General features: G+C 38.1%; 1 protein-coding gene across 3 annotated transcripts in view; it reads left to right on the forward strand.

Annotated features, from left to right (window-relative positions):
- The window catches only part of CAP2 (cyclase associated actin cytoskeleton regulatory protein 2), a 69,010-nt gene that overhangs the window by 25,976 nt on the left and 26,972 nt on the right, over positions 1-16,062 (forward strand). For all 3 annotated transcript variants that reach the window (XM_085051861.1, XM_085051859.1, XM_085051860.1), the window contains exon 4: positions 7,399-7,476. In XM_085051861.1, the coding sequence (XP_084907987.1) occupies positions 7,399-7,476 (78 nt within the window). The remainder of the gene's footprint in view (positions 1-7,398; positions 7,477-16,062) is intronic.

Consider the following 16,062-nt stretch of genomic DNA (forward strand, 5'->3'; position numbering starts at 1 on the left):
TGTTTCACTTGGCAGTAATAAGTAGCCACAATGGCCCTAAAGCAAAATATTTATGTCTGTGTGAAACAGTGACAGATGAGAAAAATAATTGACTGTTTCTGCTCCTAATATTAATAATTTATTAATTAATTAACAATGCTGACGTTTAAGTAGTATTCATTAGGTTTTAAAGTTAACAGTCTGTTGCTATCAGTCAGAAAAATGTCAGTCAAAATGGAGAAAATTTAGAGGAAATTCTGTAACACTGTGGCGAATTTTGTTGGTGCAAAAGGTGCCGAACATGTATATTCTTTACCCAAGGCGATAATATTGTACTTAATATAAAAATAACTGTTGTGGCTTTAAATATCCCTGTACTCCAGTACATCTGTACAGTTCATGTTTCAAATGGAGAAATAACATGGCAGCAACAATCTACCCAAAACAAATCTATCTGTCTTACATCATTAATTAGCACTGAGAGATCTTTAAGAACAGTATGGTTTGAGCTTCACCAGAGATAAAAGCTCTGAGTGGTATAAGTCACAGTCAAGATTACTAAAAGGTAAAGTTAATTAACTGAGGTACAGATGCTACTCTGAAACAAGTAATATTGACTAGCACTGTGCACAGTTACATGACACAGTGTTTAATACTGTGGCAGATATAAACATCCAGAGAGACCAGCACCAATACAATTGATAGCACTGATTGGTACTGTACAGGCAGTAGCAATGCTGAGAAATTTTAACAAAAATTCCCTAATATAGACATAGCCATGAAGGCTGAAAAACACTGAAAAACCCCACTGTAGGGGGCAGCTGATTGGTGGTAGCCAATGTATTGGTCTGAAAATAGAAAAGAAAATATTGGGTGGTTACTGGTTCTGTCAAAACTGATGTCAGATTTCACACTGACTTTGATTTTGACTTGAATTTCAACCCTGCTTTCTGCATGGACCAGTAGGAGAAAGGCGACATGTTTTTTTCTTTTTTTCCTTTTCATTTTCCAGTATAAAAAGTGCTCTGGAAAACTGGCAGTGACTCTTTAGCATTTGGTCCAGTTTTTAAAAAATCTCTATCAGCCAATTAGCTGTTCTAAATAAATACTGTCTATTTAGCTGGCCTGTATAGTTTCTATGGCAGCCCCATGTTTAATTTAAACTCTGTTCTTTTTCCATTTCTTTTCTTTCCCTGCAAGCCACCAGCCACTTCACCACTTCACTTTGAAGAGGCTTTTGAAAGCAGAATGTAAAAGACAAACTGTTTCTCTTCCTCTGGCAGTGCTGTCCCTTTTAGATCAAGGCTGGGGTCAGTGAAGCTCCATCTGTAGTTGTCATTTGCTGTCAGTCATTGTGCCTTTTGCTAGATACAAAGAGCCCATAATTATTTCTGCAGAAACTACATTTTGAATTCAGGACCACTAAATCCCATTTCTTTTCCCTTGTGTCATCTTCACTATCTAGAACTATTCTGATGTGCTAATTATCTCTGTTAATGTTAGCTTGTATATATATGCAGATGAGTAGTATTCTCCAACAACAAGAGTCCAGTGACTTCTGATATTTACACTGTGCTTTTAAATGCTATGACTCTCAGGAAATACAGTATTAAATACAATAACATTTGACAAATTTAATATTATTAGGTTAATAGGGTAATTTTCTTTACTAAATTTCATTACAAAATCCTATGTTTGTTTCTCTTCTATTTAGTTTTGGGGTTTATTTTCAAATAGTGAATTTACTTGTAACTTGAGATCTGAGCGCATGTACCTGTTTGTTCTTGTAGCTTGCCAAACTGTTGGCACATAAATAATATTTATATTTATTGGTACTTGGATACCAGAGTGATGATCAACTTAGACTGAACAGAACATTTAAAATGAGAAAGAGGCAGATCCTAAAACCACATGTGCTGTGGAGAACTGAACTTTGCCAAAGCAAACTGGCAATTTAAACTTCAGGTCCAGTGCATCTACATCTACCCAGTTTGAAACAGTGCAAGTTTGAGTGGAATTTGTACTCATGCTCCTTCAAATGGGTCAGCAGCATTATCTTCATTAGACATCTCTCACAGAGCCTCTGGCAATTTTTCAAGCAGTGGCTTCTGAGAAATATCAGAAGTTGGCATTATGTTATGAAGGTTAAACCAGCTGCTACTAAAAAGAGGATTTCTAAATACATACGATGCCTCCATTATCTTCTGCATACTTAACTGAGAAGAGACCAGTCTGTGCTGTTACTGCAGTGGTGACAGAGGTCACTCACTCTAGCCAGCCACAGGTTTTCACAGGCATGGAATTGTGCTGTCATGGCATACATGTCAAACTTCAGCTCTTGCAGCTGTATCAGTCACCTGAGTCAGTTATCAAACACACCTGAGGTGAAGGATTAAAACACCTTATTCCACATTTCACCAGTGGGGAAACTGAGGTGGTGAATGGAACGCCACATGGTCCTGGCATTCAGGTCCAAAGTCACAGCTGTCTCCTCCAGCCTCTAGAACAAACTGCTAAAATCAGAGTAGGAAATGCTTTGAGGAATTTGCTTCCTTCAAAACATTCACCTCAGCTGGGGAATCTGTCTGGTGATTGATGTATCTGTACATAATCCCAAGAATGCCAAAGGGATTATCCAAAGTTTTTAGATGTAAATTATCTGTTGCTCCAAAACTTGTCCATTTTTGTCGGCAGGTCGATGTGTGAGAGTTGGTGGTGTACTCTACTCTGATAAATTTACTCATGATTCCTATCTATTTTTGCCACTCAGGCTTTGTTATTCAATTTAACTGGACGAGTTTCAGCTGATTTGATCTGTAGCAGTCTTGTCTGAGCTGCACAAGTTGTTGAGAAAGATCCCCTCTGGTGCATTTTCATTCATTAGTCTTCACTGGTTTGGGGGGGTCTCATGAAAGAATCACTTCCCTCTAAAAGGGTATTGCTGTCTGCTTACTTACAGCCTGGCTGCTAAGCATGAGGAGGTACCAATGAAGTGTCACATTTGAAAGACTACAAGAAAGAATTGGAATGGTGATAGACTGAACTAATGCATTCTTAATGAGAAGAAGCTCTTCTATTGCTTTGAAGGGATGCAGGGAAAGAAGTACGTCATGCTCAGGAGCAGTAAAACTCTGAAAGCTGTTTTTAATGCTGTTGCAGAAAGAAGGAAGTCACTGTGGCAGAATTCTTATAAAATGCAAATACAGTGTTAGCACAATCCTTTAATTGAGACTTAGATTCAAAGGTGAGAGATGTGGTTGCTCTTATCCCTACACAATTGAAAGCTTTTGGGACTGGATAAATTTTGGACACATAGCACAAGCCTTGCAATCAATATATAGTCCACAGACTACTGAATGTTTCAAACATCTTGTAATAAATTTTGGATAATAAAAAAATGGAAGAAGCCACCATTTAAATATAGCACAGGTAACTCAAAAGAGTGTTACGTATGCCTTGTATGTCCTCAATAACATAAGATTTCTTAAAGACTGTTCCCAGACATTTTGAGAAAGTGGCCTTGGCCACCTCTGCAGTAGAGAAGGAGGAGTAATACAAGTCTGGAGGAGAAATTAATCCTGATTCCACATCCGACAACAGTTTTCACACTCAAGGAATATCAGTCTTTTAGGAACATGAATGTGTATCATCCAGCAGTGTCTCCAGCTCTCACCAAATTCCAGTGCTTCATCAAAATGAACAATGAGACAAGAATCCAGTTGTTACTTTGTACTCAGAGTGGAGAAAAAAATCCTTTTTGGCCTCCACAGTGACCACTGGATTACCAAAAGTACATCATATTTAATGCAGTGTAAACAAAGTGCCAGACAGACAAATTTTTCAAACCTCATTGATGTTACAACCCAGTATATCTTCAAGAACTCAATAAACAGTCTTAACTTTCTATATCTAAGTACTCTTTGCTTGTGTTTATGATCTCTTTGATCAGCATTTAAAGCTCTGTCTTAAAATAATGCTGCCTCTTTAGAGGAATTTGAAAGATCCCTTCTGAACTTCACTTTTTGGATTGTTGGAAATCTTACAAATTCTAGACCATGTTTACTCGTTTACTTGTTTCTAGACCATGTTTACCAGTTTTCAGACTTGTGATCATGTGCTGAAACTACCATTTTCTTCATTCTCTATGATTTTGCATTGTCTGTGAGAAAGAACTGTCATATTCCTCAGCCACTCTCTTGCTAAGAAATATAAGAGAAACTAAAATTTTATCTTTGTTTGACAGATACTCACTGCTTGAAATATCCAAGTAGGTTGTCTCTGCATCAATTCTGATTTAAGTTCATATTTTTTAATACGGGTGACTGTGTAAATTCTGTGCACATAATTCCAGAGAAGGTTCTCTCGAGTGGTACTAACACTTCTGTAGATTGACTAAAAATACTTTGCCACATCCATTGTAGAGCTGCATGAGCTCTTTTCCCAAAACCACCTTCCTGGCTTGTATAGTTGCATTTTCCAGTCTTCAGCATTTCCAATTATCGGTTCCATGTTTACAGCCAGAATTAGGCATTGTTTTAAAGGGGCAGCAGGGCGGTTTGCTAAATTTTATCCAATTCAAATTATCTGTGCCAACAAAATTGTCTTACTCTTCTCAAGTGATGAGTGAGTCCTTCCTGATCATATTAAAACCTCATAACTTTGGGTTGCCCATGAATTTTATGAGTGCATGCCTAATTCTTGCTCTTATGACACTAATAAACATACTGATTTCTCCTAAAACTAATCCCTGGGAAACACAAGTAGCGACTTTCCTCCTCTCAAGTAGTACCACCTGGAATATACCTTATTATTGCCTCTGCTTATCCAACTTCTTATCCAGCAGAAGAATTTTAATACTAATTTGTGTCTTTTCCACTCAAAGTACGAGTTTCCTGTAATGACCCACAATAAGCATTTTATATGATACCCAAATATACTAGATCTGAACATTATCCTTGTCAAAGAAACAAAGTAGTAATTTCAACCACAGGTAATCCCTTTGTAATTTCTCCTATTTTTAATTTTCATGTGTTCTAATCACTTGTTTCAAATTCGGTTTAAATGTTCTTGGTGCTAAAGTCAAGCTAACAGTCATGAAATCAGTTGACATACTTTCCATCCCTCTTAGGAATATTTGCACAGTCCATCATTGCATATTTCTGTCACCTAGTACTATCTCCAAATTATATATTTATAAAATCTTTTCTACTTGTGCTTTCATCTGCCAGTGTCTTCAGTACTCTAGAAAAAAGATATTATGGACCCAATGTTTCTGTCACGCTGAGCTATGTTTAATTGACTTCCCTTTCAAATGATGTAATTCCATTGATTTGTCATCATTCTCCTTAGCTATCCTTTCAGTATCTTCATGTACATCAACTTCCTTGAAATCGGGGAAGAGCATTTTATTCAGCAACAGCTAATCTATACATCAAGAATAACATAGACATGCCCAGCTTGCCCTTCAGAGCAGTGTCAGGGCCTCACTTCATTGCTTTATTTCTTTATTGTCCCAGTAGCAAAAAAAATCATGTCTTTGTTTTACTTTGCCATGCAAGGTACAGTTCAACAAGGCCTTTATCCATCATTCCTTTGCTTGTATGTGTTATAATGTCTGAAAAGAAGTTCTGCTTGATAATCCATGCCTCCTCTCACTCTTTGAAGGTTTTGTACCTATTCTTAGTATATTGCTTTCATTATTTGTTCATTTAGAGACTCTAACTCTTTCTTACAACTTCTCCCTCCTGCCCGGGGCACACATATTGTTTCCAGTCTCAGTATAAATCCATCCTTTCCTGCATTCAAATCACTAAGTTACTCAGGCCGATAATTTTCTTTTACTGATTTTTTTATTTTCTAAAGTTTGCCTTGTAGGAAGCCTTAGTTACAGATTTATTTTTGTCCATCTTGCAATTTAAGAAGCACTGAATTCATTCATAATCACTTCCTCCTCAGGAGCATCAGTTTTTTCTCAGCTGTTTTACAAGGTTCTCCTCACACACACAAAAAATCCCCTAACCTTAAAATAACTCACACTTTACTGTTTTATGAATTTCTGTACGAAAAAACCAGTCATCTGAAATGTCTAAGAATATCTAAACCTTGCTATTATTGACGGTATTTATGTCTCTGGCTGGAAAATTTAAGTTTCATATGCTCATGCAATTTCCCTTATTATTTATTTCTTTATCTATTTATAGAGATGATTACTCCCTTCCAAATCTCAGCCTGTCAGACCATATTATCCCTTTCTCCCCAAATGCTGTCCAAGCTGGGTCTCTTTTACCATCTTTCTTGCAGTGACTTTCATCCTAACAGATTATGTTTTATTCATGCCATCACATTTTAAGATGAATAAACACAATTTGGCTGTTTTACTTTGCTACAACATCAAATTTCCTGACTTCTATGTATTTTAAGTTGCATCCACATAGGCCTGTATATATAATTTCCCTGTTTTCTTTTTAGATTGAAAAAACCCCAAGGAAAACCAGCATGAGCTTCCCCACCCTTTCACAAAGTGATTATAAATGTACCTACTCTTATTAGATTAACTTAACAACATTTGGCTTGGTTTGGTTTTTATTTAGTAATATACACTAGTTATGAATAATTCTTTTCTCTACCAGTAATGCTTTCTCCTAGTCACTACTCAACCATGTGGATGAGGTATAGATAACACTGAAATACTGATTTTTATCAATGCATATCATTTAGAATGTACAGAAAATGTGTAAGGTTCAAATAAATGACAAAGACCAGAAATTTGCACAGTAGGAGACACCCTAGGAGTGTGGAGATTTATCACCCATCCACACTGGTGACATGTAAGCATGCTGTCAGGTGCAGCTTTAACTCAAGTTGTAGAGCACTGTGAGTGGGAAACTGCCCAAAAACCTTCAGCCACCATCTCTCATGGCTGTTGATCTTAGAGTCTGCCCACAGATCACAGGCAAGGAGTTAATTACAGCATAGTCCCTCAGCAAATGTGCCAAGCTCAGCTCATCCTAAACGCCACCACAGCCTAAGCTGCAGTTCAACACAAAGCTTGCAGGTTGCTGCTCTTAGTGGTAATAAGTTCTTGCTGTGCACTTGGGTGTAAGCATCACCATTAAAATGCCTAGACACGTTAAAATTAAGTCCTCCTGTGACTAAGCGTAGGAATTATAACTAAAAGCCTGCTTATCAGCTCATTTTATTTCCTATCTGAAGAAGATAAGGAATTTAACCTTAGGTGTAAAAAAAAAAAAATTGTAGCTAAGCTAGTACTTTAATACATTTCTTCCAGTCAGTGTTGCTGTGATTTAGATGAGAAGCAGCAAGGAAATTTTGAGCTGTCACACTTGACTTTCAGCTGCCACGAAGAGGCATTGGAGGTTACTGGCTAAGATTTAATTTATTTTCCTCCTTTTGTTACAGGCAGAGATGGTACGTGCTGCTTTCCAAGCGCAGAGATCTTTCTTGGTGTTAGCATCTCAATGTCAAGAGCCTCAAGAGGTAAGGAAAGTGACCTGGAGTTTCAAGAGGCAGTGTATAAAAAGCCTATGTTCCCATATGTTATTGATCCTGCATTTGCTTTTGTTTGTTCCTTTATTTATACAGTGCACTCAGAGGATTGCTTTCACTTTTAGAAGCATGGCGCTGTAATAATCAGAAAGCCATGGTCCAGGGTTAAGAACCTTTTCTGTATTAATACATATAAGATCATTAAAGAAAGCAAAGGAGGTTTCCATATTACACCTGTAAGTGGGATCAGTCTTCCATTTCTGGAAGCTGGAAGTGCCATGGAATGGAATGGCTATTTGCCAGCCCCACGGGGATGCTACATGGTAGACACTGAAGTCAGGGTATAAGCTAGTGAAAGAAACCCCAGTGTTGGCCCATACACTCAGTATTCCCCAAACTGAGGTGCAGTTTAGGCCAGTCTTGGAAGAAAGGCAAAGGATTTTTTTTTTAAAAATGGAAAAACCAACTTTTATCAAGTTGATTTATATACTTATCTTATTGGCAACTATTTAAATCCTCCCCTCACTAGAAAGCTCAGGGAAGCTGTGTTGTTGTGAATCTCATTTGTAGTTTCCAGAGGGCTCAGGGCCAATAGCACTTTATCACTCCTGGCAATAGCAGTCATGTAACTCTTCTGTGGGACCACCCTCAAACCCTCCTTCTTGGAGTATGCAGAGAATGAAGTCTTCCCTTACACAGTCTCTCCAGGGCCTTTTTCCACTCGTTCCCTGCTCCAAAGTGCATTAAACTACATTTTTGCAAATCAGAACTCTCTGCACATGTAATAATTTATTGAGGTTTTGCTGTCACTATTGTTCTTAGAGATGCAAATTAGAAGTTTTTCTAATCAGTACATTTTAATGGCAAGGGTACTCAAGGAAAAGAAAAAAAACAAGCATAGATATTCCAGGCGAGACTTTAGAGTTCCAAGCAAGAAGGATCAGTTGTTTTTCCAGCTGTCCCTGATCTCAGGGAGTAAAAGTGGGTCATGGCTCACAGAGAACAGGCAAAATTCCCATTGGTACAGGCCTCGAGCAGTCACGTATATTGGCTGTGAATACAATCGCACCCAGTGGCCCACAAAATTCTACATGTTCATAGGTAAAATATTACCCAGTGAACAGTTGCTAATGGGTGATATTGTAATGCAGTGTTCTGAACTGTTGGGATTGTCCTAACTCTAGTATGAGAAAAAGCTGTGGGTCCTGGTTTGGCCTCATGTGGTATCAGTAGGATTTTCTCTGCTTTTCCAATGAGAATGGTGGTGGCTTCTCCCTTCTCTTACCCTTACAATTCTCTGATCTCAAATTAGAGGTCAAGTTTGAGATTTTTTCAACTTTAAAATTTAGAAATTTTCATTTTAAAATAGCAATTAAACACACTAAAAAAACAAGAGTAGAGGTAGAAAGAGATTCTCGGGCAATCCAGAATGGTAGTTACAGAATCATTAAGAAAAACGACAAATAATAAAAACCTTGTAATAAACATCATCAGAACTGGCCATCCATATCCATATTTCTTAACTGCACGTTATCAGGCTTGCATAGATTTCTGCAATTTATTGAAGGCAAGAAAGTACACTTCTATCATTGAACTGTCTTTTAGTATGGAGGAAATGCCACATGGTATGTGTGTACACATCATTCCAAAGTTAAAATACCAGGAACATTACAGACTAAAGTTTCTGTATCAGTGAGAACAAACCTAGTCCAATTACTTAGGTTTTTTTAAGGACTGTAAGCTACACATTTTTATAGACATTGAAACACATACTATTGTTCATTATTTTTCTCTTTTTTGCATATATTTTTTGCACAGATACATTCAATTATATTATGGACAGATGTAAAAATAATTGAAGGCTGCCTGTTCTGTACAAATTGAATATTTTTTTTCTGACTGCAGAGGGTGATGGTTCCAGGCATTAGGCTTTTGATATCTTCATCTCAATGAGGAAAAGAATTTCTATTGTAAAGCCACATTGGTTAACCATCTTGAAAAAGCTGGTAATCACCAGCTAACCCAGGAGAAGGAAAGAGCTAGGGGTCCTCCCCCCTGCTCCCCCAGGACCTTATTGATGTGATGTCATCTCGGCTCTGGTTGTATTTATAGCCTAGAGCCATGGAGTCAGTGTGGAATCCAAACAGGAAAGCTGATCATTTGTGTATTAGAATGCACAGAGTAGAGAAAAGCAAATGAAGATGACAGCATATCTATAAATGCAAGAGAAAAGAGAGTAATTCTGTCATTCAGCTGTCTAGACTGTTTGCTTTATAATGTAAAGCTGTGAATGAGCCAGCGAGTTGCAATTATGGCATAGTAGCTTTGTAGACATTCAGAGACAGCGGTGTGGAGACTGAGGGGATTTACTGAGTTCCTGTCATGTTGGGATGTCATACGTGGTGCCTTTAAAAAAAAAAGAGGGAAGGGAAAATGCACTGGAAAAATAAATTAGCTCAGCTCTTGCAGCTTACAAACTAATGAATAAGGAATTCAAACAAACAGAAAGCTCCTATATGTATAATAATTCTTGGATATTTTTATGCTCAGCAAAGAGAGAAATGTATATCTTACAAAAAGTGCTATTTTTTCCCCTCTATGAAACTGGTGAAGCCCTGGAATTCATTTAACTCTTTAACTCATGCTATGAGTCACTAGCAAACATTTTCAGTCAAGATTGCTAGAAGTTGCTTTTGTGGAGTTTTGCTTCTTGTTAATAATGTTATTTTTTTCACTTGGAATCTGTTGCAGTGCACAGCCTTTATTATCTGTATTTGTGAAAGTAGTAGGAGCCAGGAAGGTAATTCCAGCTGGCATACCAATCAACTGCAATAAATTACTTTGCAGAGAGCATGTTCTGTTACTTTTTATGGTCATGTTCTATATTTGTATGTGCAGTGGAAGGGATCACATGACAAAATCACCAGTTGATATTCCTGTTTGTGTAAGTCCCAGCTAATGGCTGCTAGATACAGACTCATTCAGCAAGATGGGATTTTTCAGTTCATCCAGTTATTAGAAATTATTATCTGATGCCAAACTTCAAACATTAAAACAAAAAAAGTCTGTTGTAAATTGTGTACAATTATAAAAAGTATACAAGAATATAGAGAGTACAGAGAAGATGGAGAAGGGAATATTGCTGTAATCAGTGAAAAGTTGTTTAAAAAGGTATTTTGAGACCATATGTTTGCATGTTGCTTGGGCAATTCAGAAGACAGGTTTTAACATAAACCTTTACAAAACATTCTGAAATAGTTTTGATTTTAATTTTCTATTTCCCGTAGTCTAAGCCAAATACAATCCTAACTAAAACATGTTTTTTATTTCATTATATAATAATTCTAAAAGTTATTAGTGTTCCTGAGCAAATTTATCTGTTTAACAACCTTTTTTAATTTGTGATAATGAATACTGATCACTGCTCAAAGTCACTACACTAAATTCTTTGTGAATGGTGACTCATATACTGTCTTCTATTTATGAGTTGTTATATTTCACTTTAAAAGTTCAAACAGTTTGAAGAGTTTCTTTGAGGGCATGAGGGATCCATTGTTCCTATACTGGGAACAAGTTAATGAGATTAATATTTTTGTGAATAAATATAAGCATATGCAGAATGAGCATATTCATGCTAAGAAGTACTACAAACAGATTTAAATGGCAGATGCAGTTCAGACTATAAATGATTACGTAATTTCTCATTACAAAAGAATGCTGAGTTCATATGACTGCCAAAGCTCATGGATTTAATTTCCAACATTGTGCAGACAAACATTCCAATTAAATACCTAGCTTAAATATCCAAATCCTGCACACAGGTGGGAGGAGAGGGGTGGAAAAGGGTAAGAGATAAAGGACAGCTTTCCCTTTTTTTCCTAGAAAAGGGACACCCCATACCACCTCAGAAACCTTCAGAAACCCAAGAAACTGTATTTCAATTTGCACCTACAGCCATGAGAACAAATCCTTCCGTTTTAATTTTTTATAGCCAAGCAAAAAAAAAATCTATTGTAGGATTAGAATAGTTGTGGCAAAATCTTTGAATAAAGGACTCATTCTCAGAATTTTTATGTAGAAATCAAAATATGAAGATTTGCAGTTCCCTGTTCTCTGTCAGTGTGGGATTGCTCATTTTCTTCTCTTTCTATTTTAAAGTGCTTCAGTAACAGGACTCCTGGGACTTATTATTCTGCATCCTAGCAGGATTTGTTTTCTAATTACCTTGACTTGCTTATGTCATTCCATTTCTCCTTACTTTTCCTCATGCTTACTGGGATCACCCTCACTGTTTTCCAAAAATACAAACAGTAGGATACTCCTCACCTTGTTAATTTATTACTTTCTTATGCAAAAGATTTTGAGCCGAGTTTTGCTGCTATTCTGTCGGTTGACTGCTGCAGACCTGCTCCTCTGTATCTAGAAATAGCTTAAGGAAGAATTTGGTTCAGTCCTTTTAAGGTACTCAGGCCCCAAACTCACAAAAGGTGCCAAGAGTGACATGGGCAGAGCCTGAGAGTCCTGAGCTCTAAAAGGAACCCCTTCCCCCAGTCCTGTTCTCTGAAATCTTGCCAAACTGTTGGCATATTTCTGTTATCAGCAAGCCTACAACTGCATGTGACATGTGGTCACAGCCACAGGGATGGACCAACAGTTTCCATCACTAACCCCCTGCACTACAGAGTTCACAGGCTCATTTTTGGATATTGTTGGAAACCCTTACTCAGTTTCAGGACCAGATAGCCCCTGACATCTGCTATCTCATAATTTTGTCTCAGAATCACTCATCTGCATTTTATCAGCCTCAAACTCATTATATTTTCAGTTCATAGAATCATTTAGGTTGGAAAGGATCTTTAAGGTCAAGTTCAGTCATAAACCCAACACTGCCAACTCCACCACTAAACCTTGTCTCTGAGCATCACATTTACACGTCTTTTAAATATCTTCAGGGATGGTGGCTCAACCACTTCCTTGGGCAGGTTGTTCCAGTAATTGACAACCCTTTCAGTGAAGAAATCTTTCATAAGTTCCAATCTAAACCTCCCGTCTTGCAACTTGAGGCCATTTTCTTTTGTCCTGTCACTCATTACCTGGGTGTACAAACTGACCCCCACCTCACCACAGCTTCCTTTCAGATAGCGGTAGAGAGTGATAAGGTCCCTCCTGAGCCTCCTTTTCTCCAGGTGAAACACCCCCAGCTCCTTAATTCACCCCTCACAGGACTAACTCTCTAGATCCTTCAATAGCTTCATTGCCCTTGTCTGGACACACTCCAGCACCTCAATGTCTTTGTTGTACTTAACTTCTGTAGGTATCCTTGTACCATTTCACTTCCTTCACTTGTGTTTGCCAAAACTCCCAGATCAATAAAAGGTGGATGCATTTGAGATTCAGTTCTGCCCCAGGGGCAGTGCACTCAGCAATAAGAAGGCCCAGAGGCACTTAGGGATCCAGGAATACAGAAGGGCCATGATCAATGCAACATCACCCAACCTGTACAGAATAGAGGCAGAGATTCACATCAGTGGCAGCTCTAGACTGGCTCACACCAACAGCAGCTCACATTCTGTGCAAGAATCAGGCTCCAGTAGCCAAAGGTCCTCTGCACTTGTGAACTTCAGTGTACTTGTGTTCACTTGTGAACTTCAGTGTACTCTGGATCCTCATTTGACATACCTGCTAAGCAATTCTGGGGATCTGCAAGCCTTTACTGAAATTCTGCTGTTTGTAACATAATGTCCTAAAATCATCAGTGTAGTTTCAGTCCCTGCAGCAATGTTCATACTCAAACTGTGCCATGTGAGGACCCTACTGAGCTAAGCTGATAGGACACTCCCTTTCCTATTAAGTACCATATTCTTTATTTCTGCTAAACACAAATCCAATCTAGTACTCTCCTTTCTCTGTGTTACACAGTTCTTTCCTGGGATTTATGGACTGCACATAACCTTCTAAAAAGGAAAGCTGTAGGGGTACAGATGACTGAAAAACAGGGCTTTTCAATTCCAAGGTTAGGTTTGTTTGGTTTTTTTTTCAAATTTTACTTTGGTCTAAATCAGACCACAACCAATGATTTGTGAATTCCAAAAGTTATGCCAGTTCCCAGACTGCTCAATGAACCTGGCAGTCTTACAGTTTGTCTCTTGGGAGACCTCAGGTGAACCACCTGTGTGTCCAAGGATGGAAACCTGCAACATCTAACATCCCTTTCCTGGGACATGCCCTGTGAAAGGCAATTGCCCTTAGCAGAGATTCATGAGATCCCAGATGTGAACAAAAGAACTGTGGCTTAACAGAACACTATCTCCTTATAGAACCTTGCTACCTGGAATGCTTTGGACCCTACTGACATGGACTACAATCACAGCAGCAGGATTAAGGAGTACTGAAAGGTTGAAAGCAGTTCATTAGTATAATTGTTTGTGTTCATTAATGGTGGGATTTTGCCCGTGTGTCTAGAGCAGGAGGAGCCTTGTTGAAAATACTGCCCACGAAAAGCTGTAGTGGTCAAGAATACGACACATAGAATGTTCAAGTCCATTTAAAAACCAGCCAGTCCCAGCCGAAGGCATTGGGTGTGATTCTGCACTGCTGTAAACTGATGCATGCAGTTTGTATCAGGCCCTGGACTTCTCCACTGGTTAGAAGCTATTTGTCTTTCACATTCCTCTCCATTTGCCCTGCCTCAGAGTTTACATTTAAAAATAAACCCACAAATGACTAAAGTAGTAATTTGTCATGTGGGGTTATGGTTTGGTGTTCCCTGTTTTTTTCCCACAAAGGACAAAATTGCTACAGCTGATATTGGCTGTTAGATTGAGAATTTTTGTGCTATCTAAGAGGAATACAAGCCAAATACCAATTAAGTCACTTTGGAAGCACACAAATGTGTCTAAGCTTCTGTGCTGATGAAGCTGACCAGACAGTTCTGCAGATTTGTCTCTCTGTGTCATAGTCCTGCTGCTACACAACAGTGAGTTGAAGTGGCAAAACTGGTACTGTTGACCAACAGATCAAATACTTGTTACACCACTGTGTTGAAGATTTACAGTCTAAGAAAACTAGACCATAATAAATTAATATTTTTCTGTAGTTAGGTAGGAGGAGAGCTTTGAACCCTGAAAATATCAGAATACTACAGAGGGACATAAATGTGATGATCTCAGAGAAAAATCTCACTAATGGTCTTTACTGCCAATCAGAAAATACTTGGAGAGAAAATATTGGATTAAGGTGCAGTAGGCTAAAAAAATTTTATTTTATATATACTTTAAATAAAGAGGATATTTCTCAGCCTATTCTTAACATTGACTCCATCCAGTCTATGAATAAACAGTTACAGAAAAAAGACAGGCCTTTCTTAAACTGCATATATACAAAAGAAAGGACAAACATAAACTTTAAAGTCTTCTTTAGAGATTTTGAAAATAGAAAATATGGGAAATCACAGCTGTTAAAACTATTTCAGTTCTGTAATCACAGCCACTCATAGCAGAAATGCATCTTACTAGTGATCTTATTCCTGTAGACACAGGATGGGCTTCTGCTCACCAGCTTATAACTGTCAAGGTAGGAATGTTGTGTAAGATGTCTTTCTAGGCTCTCTTTATAGTAATGGTGAACACCTCTAGAGTCCATCTCTTCACATCTTTTAATGTCTTCTAACATGTAGTCTTTTAATATCTGTTAATACGTGGAAAGAACTCCTCAGGGACATCTCTTTCTTCATTTACAGCAGAGAGAATCAAGTCTCAGCTGAGAGCAGATAGTTGCCTGTTAAATTGTTAGAACTGAGTGTGGCAGTGGCAATCCATGGCATCTTTCATCCCTTTAAAGGATGAAATGTGGGATGGGACTGTACTAGGCTGTTTGAGAGATAATGGCTGTGTGTACATTAGTATTTTAGCTCACAGTGGGACTGTATTTCTCCTTCAAATCCGCCCCATTTACTATGTCATGTTTCACATTATGGAGCAGTCCTGAGGTGTACAAAATGGATAATTTCTGATGAAGTGGAAGATACACTCCCAGACAGCATCTAAACAATTTACAGCTAGTCCAAAATAGCACCCCCCCTCCCAGCATGCATACTGTATATGTCGAGGCCTCAGCAGCAACTGTTTTGCTCTGCAGAACCATTCTTAATAGGCTGCACTGCTTGCCAACACATACAAAGGCACCTGATTCAAATCAACTCCATTTTTCAAACTTGCCCCTTAAAAATGTAAACTAAATATGATGGAGACTTTATGTAAGTATGAAGGAGAAAATAACAGAACTGTACACCATGGAATAAAGGTTGTAGTCATGCTGCTCAGGTTGCAGCTGAGTAAAATGAAGGGGCTGCTGATCCCAAATTTTCTCAGTTTTCTTTTACTGCTCCTACTCCAAAGGTTGCCATTCCCTCATTTTGCAAAACTTAAAAGGTGGGTTTTTTTTGACATGTTTTTCTCATAATAGGTCAGGTTTATTTAGACAGTGTAATAGTGAGGTCTGAATTGCGTTGCCACCCATCAACATAAAAATCCTTCAGTAAACAATCTCACCCCTCAAAACCATGTAAAATTAGCTTAA

This window comes from Lichenostomus cassidix, chromosome 2 (assembly GCF_008360975.1).
Source record: "Lichenostomus cassidix isolate B80296 chromosome 2, HeHo_3.0, whole genome shotgun sequence".
Classification (NCBI taxonomy): domain Eukaryota; kingdom Metazoa; phylum Chordata; class Aves; order Passeriformes; family Meliphagidae; genus Lichenostomus; species Lichenostomus cassidix.